The 18684-nt window shown below is 41.8% G+C and overlaps 2 protein-coding genes and 1 long non-coding RNA gene across 3 annotated transcripts in view; 2 read left to right on the top strand and 1 right to left on the bottom strand.

Moving 5' to 3' along the window:
• The window catches only part of LOC106017884 (uncharacterized), a 466435-nt gene that overhangs the window by 3206 nt on the left and 444545 nt on the right, over window positions 1-18684 (top strand). The window lies entirely within an intron of this gene.
• MCTS1 (MCTS1 re-initiation and release factor) lies at window positions 226-6341 on the top strand. Its single transcript, XM_027465207.3, has 6 exons — window positions 226-386; window positions 779-931; window positions 1553-1650; window positions 2795-2928; window positions 3935-4002; window positions 6121-6341. Exons 1-6 carry the CDS (start codon window positions 376-378, stop codon window positions 6200-6202), a joined length of 546 nt encoding a protein of 181 aa, XP_027321008.1. The 5' UTR covers window positions 226-375; the 3' UTR covers window positions 6203-6341.
• Window positions 9182-10950, bottom strand: C1GALT1C1 (C1GALT1 specific chaperone 1). Its single transcript, XM_038184503.2, has 2 exons — window positions 10837-10950; window positions 9182-10560 (listed from the first exon to the last, which is right to left on the bottom strand). The coding sequence occupies exon 2, from the start codon at window positions 10553-10555 to the stop codon at window positions 9599-9601; it is 957 nt and encodes a 318-aa protein (XP_038040431.1). The 5' UTR covers window positions 10556-10560; window positions 10837-10950; the 3' UTR covers window positions 9182-9598.

Raw genomic sequence — 18684 nt, 5'->3', positions numbered from 1 at the left:
TTTCATTTTGTGTTTGATATTATTAGGTATGAAGGGCTGATGTTCATAGTTATGGCTCTGGTTTCGTGTCGGAACGATGTATTTATTACCTGGGAACACAGCAGCTCCAGCGCTCACCGCCACCCCTAAGCCGACCCCTCAGGCCCTACCCGCCTCCCCCTATGCGCATGCGCCGAATCTCCGCGCGGCCCCCTGGGAGCTGTACTCCCGCCCAGCGCGGCGTTGCGTTGCCATGGAGGCGGTGCGACACGCCGTAAAGCGTGCGGCGCTTCTGGCTGGTGGGGAGAACGGCGTCGGCTCCTCGTGTGAGGCCGTGGCTGCTTGTGCCGCCGCCTCCCGCCTGGCGACCGCCGCTCCGCGGTCGCCGCCCCCAGGATGTTCAAGAAGTGAGTGGGGCCGCGCTCGGGAAACTGAGGGGGGCCGCCCGCGGGCACGCTGTCCTCCGGGCCCGGTCCTACTTGTGTGGGGGGGGGTGGGGAGTGCTGTCAGCAAAATCTGCTCCGTGAGTCCCTGAAATGCCCCTGTGGGACACCAGAGAGGTGTCTCGGGGTATGCGTGATGTGTAGGGACAAAGCCAGCCTCTTGCTGGGGAAGCTCTGTACTCTCCCAGCTCGGCATTCTCAGGGGGATAGGTTTAGGTTTAAACTTCATGAAAGCAGTACAGATGTTATTCTGTTAATTCCCCTATAGATTTACAACCGTTTCTTAATAATGCGTCTCAAATATGCTACCGTTTGGGCAGCAGGTTATGTGTTTCTGAAATACTCTCACTTGGCAGATTTGATGAAAAGGAGAACGTATCAAACTGCATCCAGTTGAAGACTTCAGTTATTAAAGGTATTAAGAACCAGCTGTTAGACCAATTTCCTGTTATTGAACCATGGCTAAACCAAATTATGCCAAAGAAAGACCCTGTCAAAATAGTACGATGGTAAGTTTCTTTCCTCTTAACCTCCACTTCAAAAGTGCTTGGATTGCTTCAATCTTCTGTTTACTTCTCATAGTAGAAGGACTTAGGGGGTTCATTTCTTATAGGTAATAGTTTATGTTATCACCAAACCAGAAAGTCTGCACGTGGTTGTTGTGCTTGTGAAGGTTTGCTGGTAGGATGCTTGAGGAAAACAAAAATGCTGGTGAATGTATTGTGTATTCGGTGGCTCTGGGAATTAGCTTGTTGAAGGGAAACATTCACCTTTGTGAAGCTCAAACTTGTTTGGATAGTTCAAGTAGTTTTTTTTTTTTTTTTTTTTTTAATTTTGAGCTTTCATGTATTGTTTAGATGACTTTTTTTTTTAACTGGAGTGTAGTATATTCTTGCTAATCTTTGTGAACAATTGGTTGGCTGCCTCTGGATCTTTAAGGGGAAGAAAGTGCATGGGGCCAGTGTTCAAGGCATACAAGACTATATTTTCAGGTTTAAACTTTCTTGATAGTTGACTGCCTTCTCAGGTGCCAAGGTAGACCAGAATGTCCAAAGTAAAATACTTAACTTAAACAGAAAAAGGACTAAGTAGTTACTAGAATTACATTTCTATTTTTTTTTATCTTGCAGTCATGAGCATATAGAAATCCTTACTGTGAACGGGGAGTTGCTGTTCTTCAGACAAAGAGAAGGGATTTTTTACCCAACACTAAGGTTGCTTCACAAATGTAAGTTTGCTGAGGACTGGAGGTGGGGAGAGGGGTGAGTGCGTGATTCAAGAAGGCTTTTGTATAAATAGGTTGTGTGTTGTTTTTTGTTTTTTTTTTTTTAAACCTACTATACATGTTACAGAACAGATCTTTAAAATGTTCTATACCTTTCCAACTGTAGTTGCATGGCCTTCTTAGGTGCCTATGTGGTTTGCATTCCGCCAGAATTAATGTAATTCTGTATATTTAATAATCTAACCTTTTTGTTTTTTAAACAACAAGTTGCATAAAGTCCCACAAAAATTCCTCAGAGTGAATTTTGTAGCACAGAGTCTAAATTTCTTGTTGTTTGTCCTGTTGACCTGTCTTTGTTCTTCCAAGTCTTTCTTTAAACCCTTCTTGCTGCCTTCAAATACTTGTAGGTTCTTACTGCAAAAATAGTCTTTAAATGTGAGTTTAATGATGCAATGGATGCTTGTCTCCCTTCGGTATTTAGGCTGCCAGGTTTGTACTTTTTCCAATGTCATACCTTAGTTTACTTTTATTGTTGTTCTTACTGTTCTGCTCAATTCTATTATGATTGGATGAGTTTAGGTGATAGTAAAAGTGTTATTCTGTCAAAGTCTCAATATTCAAAATGTTTCAAGAGGTTGTACGTGCTTGAAAAATGGCTTTGAGAACTGATGGCCTTCCTAATTTTGGCTGTCTTTGCCTCTTTCATTCCATTAACATTAAAAGTCTTTATTTTTCATGAAAGAGATTATACATGTTATTTGGGGGATTTAAGGTCCCTCATTTTGTTGGCACTTGAGCAATTGTTTTCTTGGGGGAAGCTCGTTAAAACTCACTCAGTGTGTGGGCTCCATGAGTGAGCAGGAACTTTAGGCCCAGTGTTTGATTCTGATAGTTGCAGCCTCTGTTTCTCAGGAAAAAAAATATATATATATTATATATTTTTAAAAATTTGATCAGGGAAAACTGTCCTTGTGTCCTTTCAGGACAGTGCTGCCCAGCAGGAGCTCTGGTAATTGTTTCTCAGCCTTCCTACTCTTGCAGCACATTAAGCATCTAATTGCCCCCTTTTAAACTGACTTGGTATAATGAGTTATTCATGTTGTCATCTTCACGTATTAATTGTAATGCTGTATCTTTCCCCTCCTAGATCCATTTATTCTACCACATCAGCAGGTTGATAAAGGAGCCATTAAATTTGTACTAAGTGGAGCTAATATAATGTGCCCTGGCCTGACATCTCCTGGAGCCAAACTTTACCCTGCTGCGGTTGATACTGTTGTTGTATCCTTCATCTATGAATTACTGCTTGCTAAGTTAATTTTCTATTCATGTGTTCTCAGCTGGTTGTAATTTGAATTACTCTGGAATTGAATGGTATGTAATGGAATAACTAGCAATCTGAAAAGACCTGCAGAGGTTCAGATGTTACTTGGCAAGGTGAAAACTGTTCTTAATTTCTTTTCCTTACGGTGATGTTCCAACCCCCCACATAATTAATTCTGCTCTGCTCCATTAGGTGGGATGCTCCGCTATTAATCTAATAGGTAATTGGAGCTCCTCAATGATGTTGGAACTGTGGAAGGAGATGAGGTACAGCCTAATTTGTAACCTGTCTTAATCAATTGATCTTCAGTTATAGAAGAATGTGGTCCTGTTCTCAGGGCGTTTGGACAGAGGTTTAGGATCAGCTCTGCTGTAGTCAGGACTTGCTTCATGCATCTGGCAAACTTTAGCGTATCTAAAAGGAGGAAAGTGTGCTAATTCACTTCTGCTAATTGTATTACTGAGCAAATACCAACCTCTGCTGCTTTTGTTGTTATTTAGAAGCTAAGGGAAAAGATGAGCAGTTGGCATTACATGTTATTGAACTTTGAAAAGGCCATGTCTGACTTCAATGCTTATATTTTTTTCAGATTTGTCTCAATTATTCTCTATGTTGGAATCTAAAATGATCTCATGTATAGTTGTAGCTTTGTTCTAGAAAGGGAGAGACTATCATCTCTCTGCTAGGCACAAAGGAAGAAATGGAATGTAGCGATGGGAGATCTTTTTATTTTGTAATTGCTATTTGAGGTTCATAAATACATGCTTTATGTTCTGTGCACTGTGGTTCAATTGTTAAATGCAGTGTGTGATTTTGCTTATCTTCAAGAGCTAGTGCTCTACAACTACTAAAGGGGCAACAATTCAACTAGAGAATTTGTTGCTTTTGGGAAAGTGATTTTTTTTTTTTTTGTTATTGCTTATACTTTTTTGAACTTCCATTTTCCTTAGTGGTAACTTGTAGGCAATAATGGCAGAGGGAAAGCAACATGCATTATGTGTGGGAGTAATGAAGATGTCAGCTGAGGACATGTAAGTATTGTGACAATTGAAATGTAACCTGTCCCGTGTCATAATTCCTATGTTAGTTTGGAATTTAAGCACCACTGTCATGGTTACTGAATCACTGTTGTATCATATTTCTTTCAAGTATGACATTTATTCAAGCTGTCCTTTGTTAATTAATATTAAGTTGAGAGGAAGAGGAGGCAAGGAATTACCTTCCCTAGATTTTTGTTTGTGCAATTAAAATAGTTATGTAAATATGGATTTTTAAGATGCACAACATCAGCAGTGCCTCTGAACATCACTGTTCCTTGTGCTTTGATTGTACTTCTTCAAAGATCTTGCTGAAAAAAGAAATACTTGTTACAGTACTTGCTGCTTGGGCAGGGCAAGAAATGTAATTTGGATCTGTGTGAGTTAGCATCATTAAAGTGATTTTTGTCTGGACGAGTAACAGAGACTAAAATCCTGCTGGTACTTGGCTGACCAGCTGGACACTTCTTCTATGGCCTTCTCTTTTTCTTTGCCTTGTACCCACATGCAGCATTCCTGCCTGATGTGCTTAGTAGCTTAGTTAAGCTTCTTGTGAAATGTGGAGGTCTGTTTGGGGATAAACATCAAGTGAAAACTACTTCAGAAGAAAAAGAGGCAGAACACTGAAATGGATGTTAGTTATTCATAGCATAAATGCTAAATTATAAGGAATTAAAACACTTTGCCGTTTTAAGTTGCAGCACCTGGCAGCAAGATGATTTTGCATCATACAAAGTAGCCCCAGTAGGTCTGGGCTGCTTTGGTTGCAACCCTATCCAGCAGTAGTGTGGGTAACAAAGCTGATTCTGATGAAAACAAGTCACTTTTTCTTGTGGAGTAATTCTCACCAGCATCATCTTCTGAACTGAGTCATCATGCAGTCATAAGGAGTAATGAGAGCACAAGGGGGAGAGGTGGCAATGTGCCCTAATGGACAGGGGTAGAATGGGACTGCTGCAGCCTGGATTTACACCAGCTCTAGCTGGTAGGTAATTGCTGCTCAGGATTATCTGTAGTGTTCTTGACAGATTGAGAGCATGTAGGAAGAAGGGAAATGTGTAGCTATTTATGTCCCAGTCCTATACCTGCAGTGATCTGCAAGCCTGGATTATCTATATTCCTAATCCTAACTTCAAATTCAGCAGCCTTGCAGTTAAATGTCCTGCTCTTACAAGGAGCAACATAAACTGGAGAGGAAAAGTTAATTGATATTGATCTATATAGCATGTTAGCATGCTGTTTTCTGTGATACTGTTTCACAGTTTTCTGTTTTATACAGTATGATTTCAGTCACTTGGTATGATTATGATACATGATGCATTAATGCAATTAACATAGAAGTATTTTCCTTCCTGATTACCTTTGGACAAGTTCTGTAAGCAATAGAGTACTTGGTATAAATAGGGTAAAATAAATTTTCCAGGGTAATTAAACTTTTCAGTCTTTGAATGAATTGTTTTGTTTATTGTGACAAGATTAGACTTTTTTCTATGGAATTAATCTACTGGAAAAAAGACAAACACAAATCCAGTGCAGATGTACAAAACAACCGCTTTTAAGAGCTGACTTGACTCAAACAATATAGGACAATATGTTGAAAGTTCCACATTAATTTAGCATTTGTAGTCCTTTATTAAGTGGGTAGATGACCTGAAAATAGAAACAAACCAGCTCATCTGTATTTGATTGTCTGTGGCATATTTGGAATCAGAGCATGTCAGGCTCTGTGTTCTTGCCTTGTTTTCTGTTACACCTCCATTTGTGCTACAAGGGAAAGTATCATTTACAGCCCTTGTGCTTCTTTGATAGAGAAATGCTACAGTTCATACAACCCTTCTGGTGGCTTTCTTCGGAACTGTCTCTCCCACAAAGAAGCAGTAAAAAATACTGTGGAAGGTGGTTGACAAAATATGGGAGGCAAATGTTGTCACATTATTAAGCATGATTCACATTGCTGAGTGATAACAATGTTTCCTGTCCATATGTAATGTATGACTTGCAGATTGTAGCTTCTCCCTTTTTATTGGACAAATAGTACATCTTTTTTTTTTACTTTAAATATGGAGTCTAGTACTGCTGTAATCTTTAACCTAATGCTTTCGTACTCAACAGTGAGAAGGTCAACAAAGGGATTGGCATCGAAAATATCCACTATTTAAATGATGGGCTTTGGCATATGAAGACATACAAGTGAAACAAATGGAACTGTGTTACTCCAAGGGAATGCACTTAGGTTAAATGTGGACTGCTTTGTAATTCCTTGTTTTTAATGTGACTGAATGTACAAATTATTTTGTTCTGTGGCTATGCTAAAATAAATGAATGCAAAAGTACTGTTAGGCTACAATAGTTTTCTAGGTTTCTTTTTATTACAGTTCTTAATTGTTTTGTCTTAAACATGAATCTTCTGTCACTGAAGATACCTGATGGAGAGATCCTGCAGGGACTGTGAGTGGACTATTTTGAACAACAAGGCGGAAAAAGCCAAGAAATATTTACATTTTTATGCTCTTCTAATTTAGAGTGTATATGAAATATAAGTAGTATGGTTTCTAAAATCTCTCAAACACTCCAGATTTTTTTCTTCTGATTAACATCTCACTTGCTTACCTGTTTCTTGAATGTGGAGAGATCTTTTTTTTAACTTTTATTTTTTAATTTAATTTATTAACAGCATTAACTTTAATATTTGACATCAGGAATTTCTTTTTAAGATACGTTTAAGTTCATAAATCCTATAAAGTCATATGTGGACTATAAACTCTTTTATGCTAGTTCATATGTTAAGAATATATATTATGTTCTGATTTCTACCTGACAAATACTGTTTGGTATCACTCTCCTTATAATGGAATTTACAGCAACAGTGGGCATACTTCAAATGGAGCATGTGCCAGTTGGTGCATGATGCTCTACTCCCTGTTTGCCTTCATATTTTAGGAGTAGGAACAAAATCACTGTTCAACAAAAGCACAGTAGCAAAACCTAGTTATCAGTGTAGCCAGGAGCAGCTTCTTCAGGTGGGAGATGGCAGCTTGTGTGCACTGCCACGTGCACATACATCTACACATCTACAGAACTGGTTAAAGAGCACGGTGTTTGCCTGGATAATCTGACTTTGTTTACTGACTGCATACCCAAAGCTATGCCAATAGAAAACAGCCTGTGCCATGGAATTATTTAATAAACTAAGGAAACTAAGGTCTACTGCTGATAACTCTGTCTCTGGAAGTATTTATTAATATTTCAAGTCTCTGTTCTAACACTTATATTTCATTAATCCTAGAGCTTAATTTTGTATGCAGTGCGTTGTCTCGGTGCTGTTCTGCATGTTTAATTTCTGCACTCTGGGACCTTTACAGCAGATAGCGGCAGAGGTGTTCTCAATCTAATTCAGAAGTTAAAACACAACATGCGAGAAAATGTATTACTTAACATGTTAAAACACAACATGCGAGAAAATGTATTACTTAACATGTGCTACTTCTAGATTTCTTCTGTAAAGTTATTTGCAAGAAGGCTACTCTTGAAAATTACAGGGTATGTCTGAAACTATGTAGGAATACAAAAAATGAGATTAACATTTTGCACAAAGTTTGGTCAAACCTCACACAGTCCCTTTAGAATAATAGCAGATGTTTTTATGCATACCAAAGACTTAGCACGAATGAGAAACTAGTGTATTTATAACAGGAATCAGTTTGTGCCTCAGTGGTTCTTCTGTGTATAAGGTGAACTAGCATGTATTCTATGGTTTGCTTTTTCTTCTTCTGTCTTTTCTGTCCCTTCCTCCCCCTGTTCTGCTATAGCATCTCTCAAATCTGGGACAAATGAGGTATATTCTGGTCTGGATTGTTAATGCCTTTTTTTTTTTCTTGACCTGCTCTGAGTGCTGCTGTTGTATTGGGATCACAGTTGTTTCTGATATTAGAAACATCTTTTGAAATCAAAATTTTATTTTTCACCTTGTCAGGTTTTGTTTCAGAGTATACCCAACTGTGGACCCAGCCTTTTGAATATCACTCTGTAAGAAGATAAAAGTGAAGTCATACTTGAATTGTATATGAAATATACTGAAAGCTGTTAGAAACAGTAATTTCAGTTGTATGGAGGTTTGGGCAGCAATTATGTGCATGCTTGTCTTGCTGTCAGTTGACCTCTGGAGGTAAGGTGTGCCTTCTGAAACAGCTGAGCTGTCATAGTTTGCCTGGGGTCTGAGCAGTTTTCTTCCTGTTATTACAAAAAAATAAAAAATCAAGGACCTGAATGATGCTCAGTGCACAAAAGAAGTTGCTACTATCATGAGCTCTGAAGTACCTGTTGTGAAACAGCTACTTCATATCTGTCCGCTACTTCACATCAGCTGTTCTCCTTTACCGTGGCTAAGGATAGGATGAAATACTCCAAATGCTGTGTCAAAAGAAAGTTGTCCTCACCTAATACCTCTTTTATAGGTAACTCTATTACCAGTAAAGCCTGTGCTAGATGTAGGTATTGCATCTCTGTGCTACTTGAAGTCTTGAAATGGCTGGGTCAGATAAATGAATTTTAAATGGCATAAACATCATTATTTATTACCACCTAACTGTGACTGGTGCAGGAATGGAGTTGTAACCAGGTAGCACATGTAAAACTTGGGATTTCAAGTGCACTTAATTTTTTTAAAAGGTGGAGAGTTCTATACATTGCTGTTTTGTATCATGTACAAAGAAAGGGTGAGTGTACAGGCACATTGGTCTTTCTGAATATTAGTGTTCAAAAATATCTGTAAATACAGCTGTACTTCCCACTTACAAGGAAGCTGGTTAGTATTTACATTGACAGCTATTAGCACTACTAACAGTGAAAGCTGCTAGACAGAACCTTTATTCAAATATGCTTATAAAATACTTCTAAATGAGCAATTACTCCTGTGCTAACAGGCTACCTGGCCATGTTAATATTTATTCAAATTTAGTTATCTCTTTCTTTTGTATGATTGAGAATGGCAGTCCAAAGGTCACTTATTATTCTGCAGGAAATTCCTAATAGACTTTTCTTGCTGGTTTGCTTCCTGCTAGTTTCTTACTGCGTTAGGAGACTACATAAAGTGATGGGTGTACCCTTTGCACTGCATAATCAGTGTAGCTCAAGCTGATGTGTAGTTCAGAGTAAAGGAAATCACTTAATAGTCTTTGAGACTAAATCTGGGGCCAGTTTTATTGGTACAGCTTAGAAAGATATAAAGATGTTTGAGAAATGCCTGAAAGAATTGATATAATCAAAATCTTGCAAAAATATATTTGTAACAGACTAAAGTTCTTCTGAGTTTTCATTAATAAATAGTTGGATAATACAACCCCCATATAAACTTCATTTCCTCTTATCACAAACATCAACATGTCCTTTATTTCTTTCTAGCACTGTCAAAAAAGCCCAATCATTTTTGTATAAAAGATTAAGAAAGAACATTCTCCTTCCCCTTTTAAAATTAAGAGCTTTACCAAATCTCTGTGCAAAAACTGTACACCAGTACCACCACATATGAAAATTGAGTGTCTGTACAATGAGCACAGTTAACTCTGTGGTTCTGTGTCCTTTCTGAAAGACATCAGTCATTGTCTGAACCTTCAGGTGGCAAGAAGATGAGTGCATCATTATAAGTGTGACCATAGGGTCTCAGTCTATAAACACCATACATCATCACATGCATATGGTTGGGGGTCAGTCCATTGAAAGTGATGGCCATGTCTGAGCAGCAGCCATCTACCACCTGCTCAGGGTGATTAGCCATTGCTTCTTTGATGAGAGTGTTGACTGACTTGGTATTAAAGATGTCTTTTCCTTCTGAGTCTTCTGCGTTTTCAGCAATCACTCCAGTATACTTCAGGCATACTGCTAGCTGTTTATCCTCAGAAAGTTTCCAAATCATACCTCCCTGCTCTGGGCACTTGTCAGTGTCTTCAAAAATACGGGAAAGTCGTCTTAGTGATCCAATGCTTAAAACGATTCCTCCCTCACTATCTACGTACTCCAGGTCACCAGATTTCACAGTATGGCCTATGTAAAAAGGCTGTGCAGGGTCTTTTTTCAGTAAGAAATACTTGAGATTTTCAATAATAGCAAACGTTGTTGGATAGGCTAGGAAGAACCAGTTGAATTCATCTTTGTAGCGCTCATATGTTAACTTGTAAGCTTTTCTCATCATCATCCACATATCATTTGTGTCAAGGACTACCGAATTAAACACTTTGATGTTCTCGGAGCTGTAGAATTCTGCCTTGTCGCAGTGCTTGCTCCATGTCTCTTTCACTGCAGCCCAGTGCCCAAGGTCCTTAGGTTTCACAAGGATGATACAAAAAACACGGATACTCTGACTGAGCTCCAGACGCTCATCTTCGGAAAGATTCAAGACATCTTCTTTGTTGGGAGCCTGGATATGATGGTGCTCGTGGTGATGTGCTCTAGTCCCATGACCCATCTTAAAATGCCCGAGAAGAGTAACCAGCACGCAGAAGACTCCTCCTAACACCACACCTTTAATGAACGAACTGCTTTCGGAAACCATTTTCCCTAGAAAATAAGCACACTTCAGCAGCTCGAAGGGAGCACGTTTACGCCGCAGACTCCCCGTCCTTTCGCTGCCATCCCCCACCCCCAAGTCCAGCCTCGCTCCCCTCGCGTACCGGGCGGGACAAGCCCCCACCCCACCGGCTCTTTCCATGCCTGACCCCCAGTGCCGCCCCCGGGGGGGCTGCGAGGAGCCGCCGGCAGCCGGGGTAGCGCCTCCGGGGCAGCCTCCGCCGCTCCCCGGGGCCTGCCGCGGCTTCAGGCCCGGCCTCCACTCACCACTGCCGCCTCCACCACCTTGCGCCCGGCCCCCGGCCTCCTTCCCTTCCTTCCCTCCCCTTTCCCTCCCCTTCCCCGGCGGAAGCACGGCGCAGTCCTTCCAGGCACCACCCGCCGCCGTGGGGCCGCCCCCTGCCGGACCCGCCGCTCACTGCAGCCCTGTGCCGCGTGGGGAAGGCCGGATGAAGGTCGCCCCCGTGAGGGGTCGGTTCCCTCGCCCTGGTCACCTCCTGAGCCCCAGGAGGAAAAGGAGGAACCCTCCCAACCCACGCCCAGGATCAAGCCTGGTGCCCTCCTCACTGAATGCCCGGCCCCAAGTGTCCCGTGCTGCGAGCGGTGTTGGCTTGGTTTCCAGGGCACACAGGATTTGTAATTTAACAAAAAAACAGCAGAAACATTTTTCAGAGGCAGCCTTTTTTTTTTTTTTTTTTTTTTTTTTTTTTTTTTTTTTTTTTTTTTTGTGGTTAGTGCTGCTGAGCTGCAGGTTGAAAGAAGCATGTCAGAATCCCTTTGTACATGTCACTTCTCAAGAGTTTACCATTGACATCTGACTTGAAGGCCCTTTATTAGCAGCTGGCAGTGTACCCTTAGTTATCAGGATAAAGTCCCATATGGGTTTTTCCTGTATTGTAAGAAGCATATTTCATTTTTAGCCCTGACTGGCTAAACTTAGTGGGTTTTACTGAAGTCTGTTTACAACTGAGCTGCTCTGGATTCTCTGGCATCTGGCTGGGATCTACCAAGGCCTCACTATTCAGCTAAGTTTCTTTATAGGCCACTGGCTGTAGACTCCAAGACGTTATCTTTGCCAAAAATATATGTAAGAATGTCAGTTGCTTGATTCTTCTGGGCTTGGGGAACCACTGCCTGTGGTTTGGGTAAAAAAAAAAATAATACAAAAGAGCTATTCTGGCTAGTTCATTGTATATCCAGAATGGCTCTGTTCAGTGGAACTGGTCCCTAATTACACACTGTAATAGAAAGGGACATACTGTCAGTTTGCATGTTCTCCTAGTCCTGTTAGACTAAAGAAACATCAGTCATCCCATATTCTCCCACCCAGCTGCTTTTAAAATATAAGCAGGATGATTCTCAGGAGGTTATCACAGCAGAAAGTGGAGGTCAATTCAAAGTTTGTATTATACATCTCCTGTTTGCAGAATCCCTTGTGGTTTTCAGGGCTTCAGCACTTGCTTGATCACGTTCTTCAGAGAGATTTGAATGAGTTGCAACTTGCTGCTTCAGCTGATGTTTCAACAAATTGTTTTCCTGCTTGACTTTAGTGAGGTTTTTTTCCAAGGCTCTGATAGGCTCTACTAATGCCTATCACAAACAAGGCTCTACTAATGTAGCCACAGATTTTGACTGTCACTTTAACATATTTTCAATATTGCCTTTATCCAGCAGCAGATCAGTGAAGAGAAAGTTTAAGTGGCATATAAAGCATGTTATAGTCCTGAAAAGACTCTTCTGGCTCCTCTGTTGCTTGAAATTCTTGCTGGGTGTTAAAAGGAGTAAAAAGGCATAGGAATGCATAAGATCTCACCACAGCCATTGTTAGTTCCTCTGGAGCTATATTAGAGATCATTCAGACACACATGTACTCTTGAAACCACCCCAAATCACTGCAAGGATCTGTTTTTAAGAACTGCAGGAGGTGGATGTTTAAAGTCATTCTGCCATGGGCTGGGAACTAGCCAAATGTCAGAAACAGGGAAGGCACAGCCCTAAGATGGCAGTTACGGGAGGAAAGCCGAGGGAGATTATTAGCCACAAGGACTGAAGCAGGATCAGGCTCCTCCAAGACTGCTGCAAATGGATGTGCATTAGTTTTTTATTGAAACACATATGCCCACAGAATATCAGCCAGATTTTGGCTTTGAGTACTGGCTTGCTGTCCACTGAGATGTTCCAATCATTTGCAGTATCTTTACCATGCTCTCCAACAATAGCAGCTTTTGAAACCTATGACCTGTGCCAGGACCTAAACTGCTGACAGAGCTGAAGAGCTCCATGGCTTGTTGCCTGTCTTGACAGACAGCTGATCCCCTGCTATGTTCTGTTTGTCTTCCTTCGCTGGCTGTAGCTGCACTGCCTTCTGAGGCTCTTTTTTGCCTCCAAGGAAAGACATCAAGACATTATGTTCTCACTTGTGTGGTACAAAATGTCCATGAGAGGTTGGCTATTATCAAAACATATTTGACAACTTTGTTCCAATTAACACAAAATGTTTCAGCTGACACACAAGTTGTCATCTTTTACAGTGACTGCTTGTTAATGATCACAAATTACTGTTGTCCACTCTCCTGGAAGCAGAGGCATCAGTCTCTCTTAACTACATGTGCAGTAGAGAAGCTGGGCTAGAGCAGTGCGGTAACATTCAGGAAAGGTAACCAAAACTAGAAATGAGCTATTGTGGATGTTTCTGGGTAGTTAAAACAGCAGATGAGCTCTTGGCTGTATGGAAAGAAACTTGAAATTACAAGAAGTGCAGAGGTATGGTTGAACTTTTGTCATCACATCACCCATCTGTTTAATAACTTTATCAGTGACATAGACAGTGGGATCTAGTGCACCCTCAGCAAGTTTGCAGATGACACCGAGCCAAGTGGTTCAATTGATATGACAAAAGGAAGGGATACCATATGAAGGGACCTGGACAAGCTTGAGAAGCTTGTCCTCCTCGACTTTGCCCTTGTGAGGCCCCACCTGGGCACTGTGTCCAGGTCTGGGGCCCCCAGCACAAGAAGGGTCCTGTTATAGTGGGTCCAGAGAAGAGCTGCGAGGATGATCAGGGGGTTGGAGCACCTCTCCTATGAAGAAAGGCTGAGAGAGCTGGGGACCTTCAACCTGCAGAAGAGATGGCTGTAAGGACACCTCATTGTGGCCTTAGTGATAGGACAAGGGGGAACAATTTCAAACTACAAGAGGGGAGATTTTAGATGAGATGTTAGGAAGAAATTCTTCACTCAGAAGGTGGTGAGGCACTGAACAGGTTGCCTAGAGAAGCTGTGGATGCCCCAGCCCTGGAGGTGTTCAAGGCCAGGACGGATGAGGCCCTGGGCAACCTGGTTTGCTGGGTGGCATCCCTGCCTATGGCAGGGTTTTGAACTGGATGGGCTTTAAGTCCTTTACAACCCAAGCCATTCTGTGATTCTATGATGCTTGTGATATATGGAGCAATAATTCGTGTCAAGAAGATGGTTGATGTTAATAAAGAAGGGGGAGATGTGGGAGTGTGGCCATGGAGATCGGCAAGCCCCATGGTTAATGATAACATCTAACTCTTATGGATGAGGCCATCAGGAATGTAAAAGAGTTTAGAGGGAACAAAGAAGGGTGATTCAGAAGACACCATGCAGTCTCCGGTTGCTTGTTCTCCAGCCATTAAGGCATGGAAGTTGCTGAGTGTTTGCTGTTGCAGGGCAGTTGTTTGACCAATGAAAAGTTGTTTTGAAAAGGACTGATATGGGGCAAAGGGTATAAGAGGGGAACCAGTCCTCAAGATAAAAAGGCAACATGATATAATGAAGTTATGACATCAATAAAGAAGTAGGAAAAAGGACTGAATAGGGACAGGCTAGCAGAACGGAGACCAGGACAGGAACAGGGACACTGATCACCTCATGAAGACAGGTTTGGCCAAACTCAGGAAACCACTCAGAGAAGCTCGTACTGAAAGTTGCTGGAAATAGGTGTACCGGAGCTAGGAAGAAGCTCGAGCTGAGAGAAGCTGCACCTGGGGCGCAATAACCCCAAGCAGAGCTACAGGCTGGGAGATGAGTGGTTGGAGAGCTGCCAGGCAGAGAAGGACCTGGGAGTGATGGTGGACAGTCGGCTGAATATGAGCCAGCAGTGTGCTCAGGTGGCCAAGAAGGCCAACGGCATCCTGGCTTGTATCAGAAACAGTGTGGCCAGCAGGGCTAGGGAGGTGATCGTCCCCCTGTACTCGGCTCTGGTGAGGCCGCACCTCGAGTACTGTGTTCAGTTTTGGGCCCCTCGCTACAAGAAGGACATCGAGGTGCTTGAGCGGGTCCAAAGAAGGGCGACGAAGCTGAGGGGCCTGGAGAACAAGTCCTACGAGGAGCGGCTGAAGGAGCTGGGCTTGTTCAGCCTGGAGAAGAGGAGGCTCAGGGGCGACCTTATCGCTCTCTACAGATACCTTAAAGGAGGCTGTAGAGAGGTGGGGGTTGGCCTGTTCTCCCATGTGCCTGGTGACAGGACGAGGGGGAATGGGCTAAAGTTGCGCCAGGGGAGTTTTAGGTTAGATGTTAGGAAGAACTTCTTTACTGAAAGGGTTGTGAGGCACTGGAACAGGCTGCCCAGGGAGGTGGTGGAGTCACCATCCCTGGAAGTCTTCAAAAGACGTTTAGATGTAGAGCTTAGGGATATGGTTTAGTGGGGACTGTTAGTGTTAGGTTAGAGGTTGGACTCGATGATCTTGAGGTCTCTTCCAACCTAGAAATTCTGTGATTCTGTGATTCTGTGAAGCGGACCTGCGCACACAACTGCCCCTCGCTGGTAAGCAGCTGCACATTGTGGGGAATCATACATCCCTGGAAACAAAGACTGTCCTGGTAACCTTACAGCTTATTCCCTTTATTAAAGATCAGACAGTTTATGATCCTGAAACATGGGACCAAATTGTGGTCAAGGTGTGGAACTCTGCTACGAAATTGACAAGGTTGCAGTGGGATTGCTTGGCACCTGGCGAGCAGTCTCTGAGGCCTTAAAGAGCCATGTGGGACCACAGTCAGAAATGTGTGGTTTGCCAGACAGTGAGGGAGCTACGGGCTCGTCCACCAATCCTGCTGACCTGGACATGCCTTTTGGCCCAGGCCCTATTGGCCTTGAAAAGGAGACGGAAATGTTTCCCTTAGCTCCGGGAAGAATAGGATACAGAGGGCCTGAAGGCCGAGTTGGTTGACAACTTAAAGCGAGAAATATTGTTCCCATGACTAGCCCTGGAATTCTCCAGTGTTTGTAATCAAGAAAATAAATGGAAAATGGAGACTGTTAAATCATGGAAGCTATGGGAGCAGTTCAGCCAGGATTACCAACTCCAGCTATGCTCCCCCAAGTCATGGACATTAATAGTAATAGACTTAAAGGATTGTTTGCTAAACACTTGCCTTTTAAAACTTTACCATGTTTATGTTGATACCTTTTCTGATTGTACGTATGTATAGGCTTACATATGTATAGGTATACTTAGGTTTAATATGTAAAAGGAATGTCCTGTATATTTAGAAAGTTCAATGGTAGTGTGTGCATGTTGGTAGAGCGTAGACTCCCCGTGCACCCAGCGCTGTTTGCTTGCCTTTTATAAATATTACTAAACTCAGATTGAGTTGTATCTTCATTTATAACATGCTGCTGGCATACCCACTTGTTACACCAGTCCACCTGAGTCCATCAGAAGAGAAGGACACGCATGGCTATGGTGCAAGGCTTACAAACTCTCATCTTGAAGAGCTGAACTCCCACAGAACCCAATGGAGGCTTTTGTGAAGAGGCCAGCTATTACTGTCCTGTTACACACCTCGTACTTTCTATAGTTCAGCCTGTAGAGTGCACACTGAACAAACATATGTGCCTAAGGCTCTGATCCTATTGTTGGAAAAGGTTTGGGAATCCCTGTTTTAAAAATCTCAAAGTAGTTAGGTGGAGATTCTAATTAGCAGGTAGGAAAAGCCAGATATTTTCATTCACTTCACAGGTAGCTTCCCAGCTCAGTATTTCTTTTGGAGGAGTATGGGTTCCAGAGCCAAAATTTAGCTCCCTCTTCTGAAAGTTTTGCCCTGCATCCTTGTCTTCAGTTAAATTTCACACTCAAAATGGAATCCATGCAGGCTGAGCTGAAGAGTGATGTGGTAACAGACCCTGATCGCTCAGTCAGTTTTAAGCAAGCCCCTGGCTGGTGAAGAGATCAAGATAGCCTCTTAACTTCATGTATCTCCAAGTGGTGAGACCAAGGATAGGCAGCATCCAGCCAGATGGGTGGGGGAAAGGAGGGACAGGGACTTTTTGTAAGTCATTTATATCTTAGGCGAGTGTTCACAGACACATTTGACAGAAAGACTTTGTCACAGGAGTAGGCAATGGACAATGGAATAAAGTTTTAATGAAAACAAGAGATTTCTGTCTTATTTTTGATACTATTTTCAAACTCCATGATGAGGTATTTGTATGTTCTCTCCAGGTGTTGGTCAAAATGCCAGAATTACCAGTTGAAATGTTATGGCTGTATTATATAGGAGATAATGCGTAATGGACTCTTTCAGCCTTTAAATCTTTTAAAGTGATTAACTGTATTAAACAATAGTTTTAAATCACTTTTCTCTCTTCTTTCATTCATGAGCACTGTCAAGGAAGGTCTTGGCATTGAAATAGCCATTATTTAAATGATGCCCTCAAGCACAGGAAGATATATGAGAAGCAAAAGAGTCCGGAGGAACTTACCAACTTTGGACTGCTATATAGTTTCTTGTTTTTATTGTGTGTAGCTGAATGGAAAAAAAATAATCTTATTTTCTGGCTATGCTAAATCAATCAAGTGAATGCTAACGTCCTGCTAGCTGCAGCAATTCTGCTGGAATTGAACTAACAGAGACAATGCCCAGAGCTGAGCTGACACCATTGTGGATGGCTCCAATGTGCAAATATAACAGAAAGAGAATACAAACTAGCCATTTAATGCCATCTCTCTTGGAAGGACAGGAAAAAAAAAAAAAGAATCATTATAGATCATGTAGAAACAGACAGGGAAAAAAAAAAAGCCAGAGGCAGAGAAATCTTATTTTTCAAGCTCCCAAAGAAAGATAAAAGTGGTGATGAAAATAAGATTCTATCAGAAAGAATGGGTTCTTAATAGTCTTTTAAAATAAAGTGCATGAAGCAGTGATGAAGTTATTTTGCTGCATCCTTAAGGAGTTTGCTTTTGCCAGTCTGAGCCCCTAGCACATGGAAAAATACCTCTGCAGAAAATGATGGTCTCAGCAGATATATAGAATAATGTGATATATAGAATAATAATTGGTGTCAGGAAGATGGTTGATATTGATATTGTATAAACTCACTTTAGGATAGAATAAAACTTGTGGTTAAAAGTTAGCAAGGACAAAGTAAATGACATCTTGTTATCTGTAGACCTTCTGTTATGTTTAAGCATCTTGTTATTTGAAAACATCCTGGTATCTATTAACCTTTAGTCAGGCTGAGACTTGAGATAACTTGAGTCAACTGTCTGTTATGTCTTGTTAACTGAGACTTCCTGTTATCTGCCGACCCTCAGTTAAACCGAAAGCCAACTCAGCATTTTTACAGCTTGTAAAACAACTGATTAAGCAAAGGTGAAAAGTGCATTATGAGGAAGACCTACGGCCTTCCTCCCAAAGACCACTGCCCACATCCCGAAGACCGTGGCCCACAGATAAGCTAATTAGCATATGAAGTGAGAGTAGGCAGGGTTAGGTAATGAGTATGTATATGCGTTAATAGAATATTCATTGTTTCGCTGTATAAATATGAGATAGTTTGTCACTTCAAACATGCATGATAGGCGGAAGGATCCCCCGTGCGTCCAGCGCTGCAATAAAGAATATACCACTTAAATAAATTTCAGTTTTGATCTTTAAATCAATATTAATAAAGAAGGGGGAGATGTGGGAGTGTGGCCATGGGGATCGGCAAGCCCCATGGTTGATGATAACATCTAACTCTTAAGGATGAGGCCATCAGGAATGTAAAAGAGTTTAGAGGGAACAAAGAAGGGTGATTCAGGAGACACCATGCAGTCTCCGGTTGCTTGTTCTCCAGCCATTAAGGCATGGAAGTTGCTGAGTGTTT

The sequence above is a fragment of the Anas platyrhynchos genome, chromosome 10, assembly GCF_047663525.1.
Source record: "Anas platyrhynchos isolate ZD024472 breed Pekin duck chromosome 10, IASCAAS_PekinDuck_T2T, whole genome shotgun sequence".
Classification (NCBI taxonomy): domain Eukaryota; kingdom Metazoa; phylum Chordata; class Aves; order Anseriformes; family Anatidae; genus Anas; species Anas platyrhynchos.
The sequence above is the reverse complement of the archived record's forward strand: the minus strand, read 5'-3'. Positions and strand labels throughout refer to the sequence as shown.

Bases quoted from the DNA above. Each gene is read 5' to 3' on its own strand.
- MCTS1 (XM_027465207.3), top strand. The intron at 1,651-2,794 runs GTAAGTTTGCTG...TTCCCCTCCTAG, and splicing joins ACTAAGGTTGCTTCACAAAT to ATCCATTTATTCTACCACAT. The intron at 4,003-6,120 runs GTAAGTATTGTG...CGTACTCAACAG, and splicing joins AAGATGTCAGCTGAGGACAT to TGAGAAGGTCAACAAAGGGA.
- C1GALT1C1 (XM_038184503.2), bottom strand. From the start codon at position 10,555: ATGGTTTCCGAAAGCAGTTCGTTCATTAAAGGTGTGGTGTTAGGAGGA.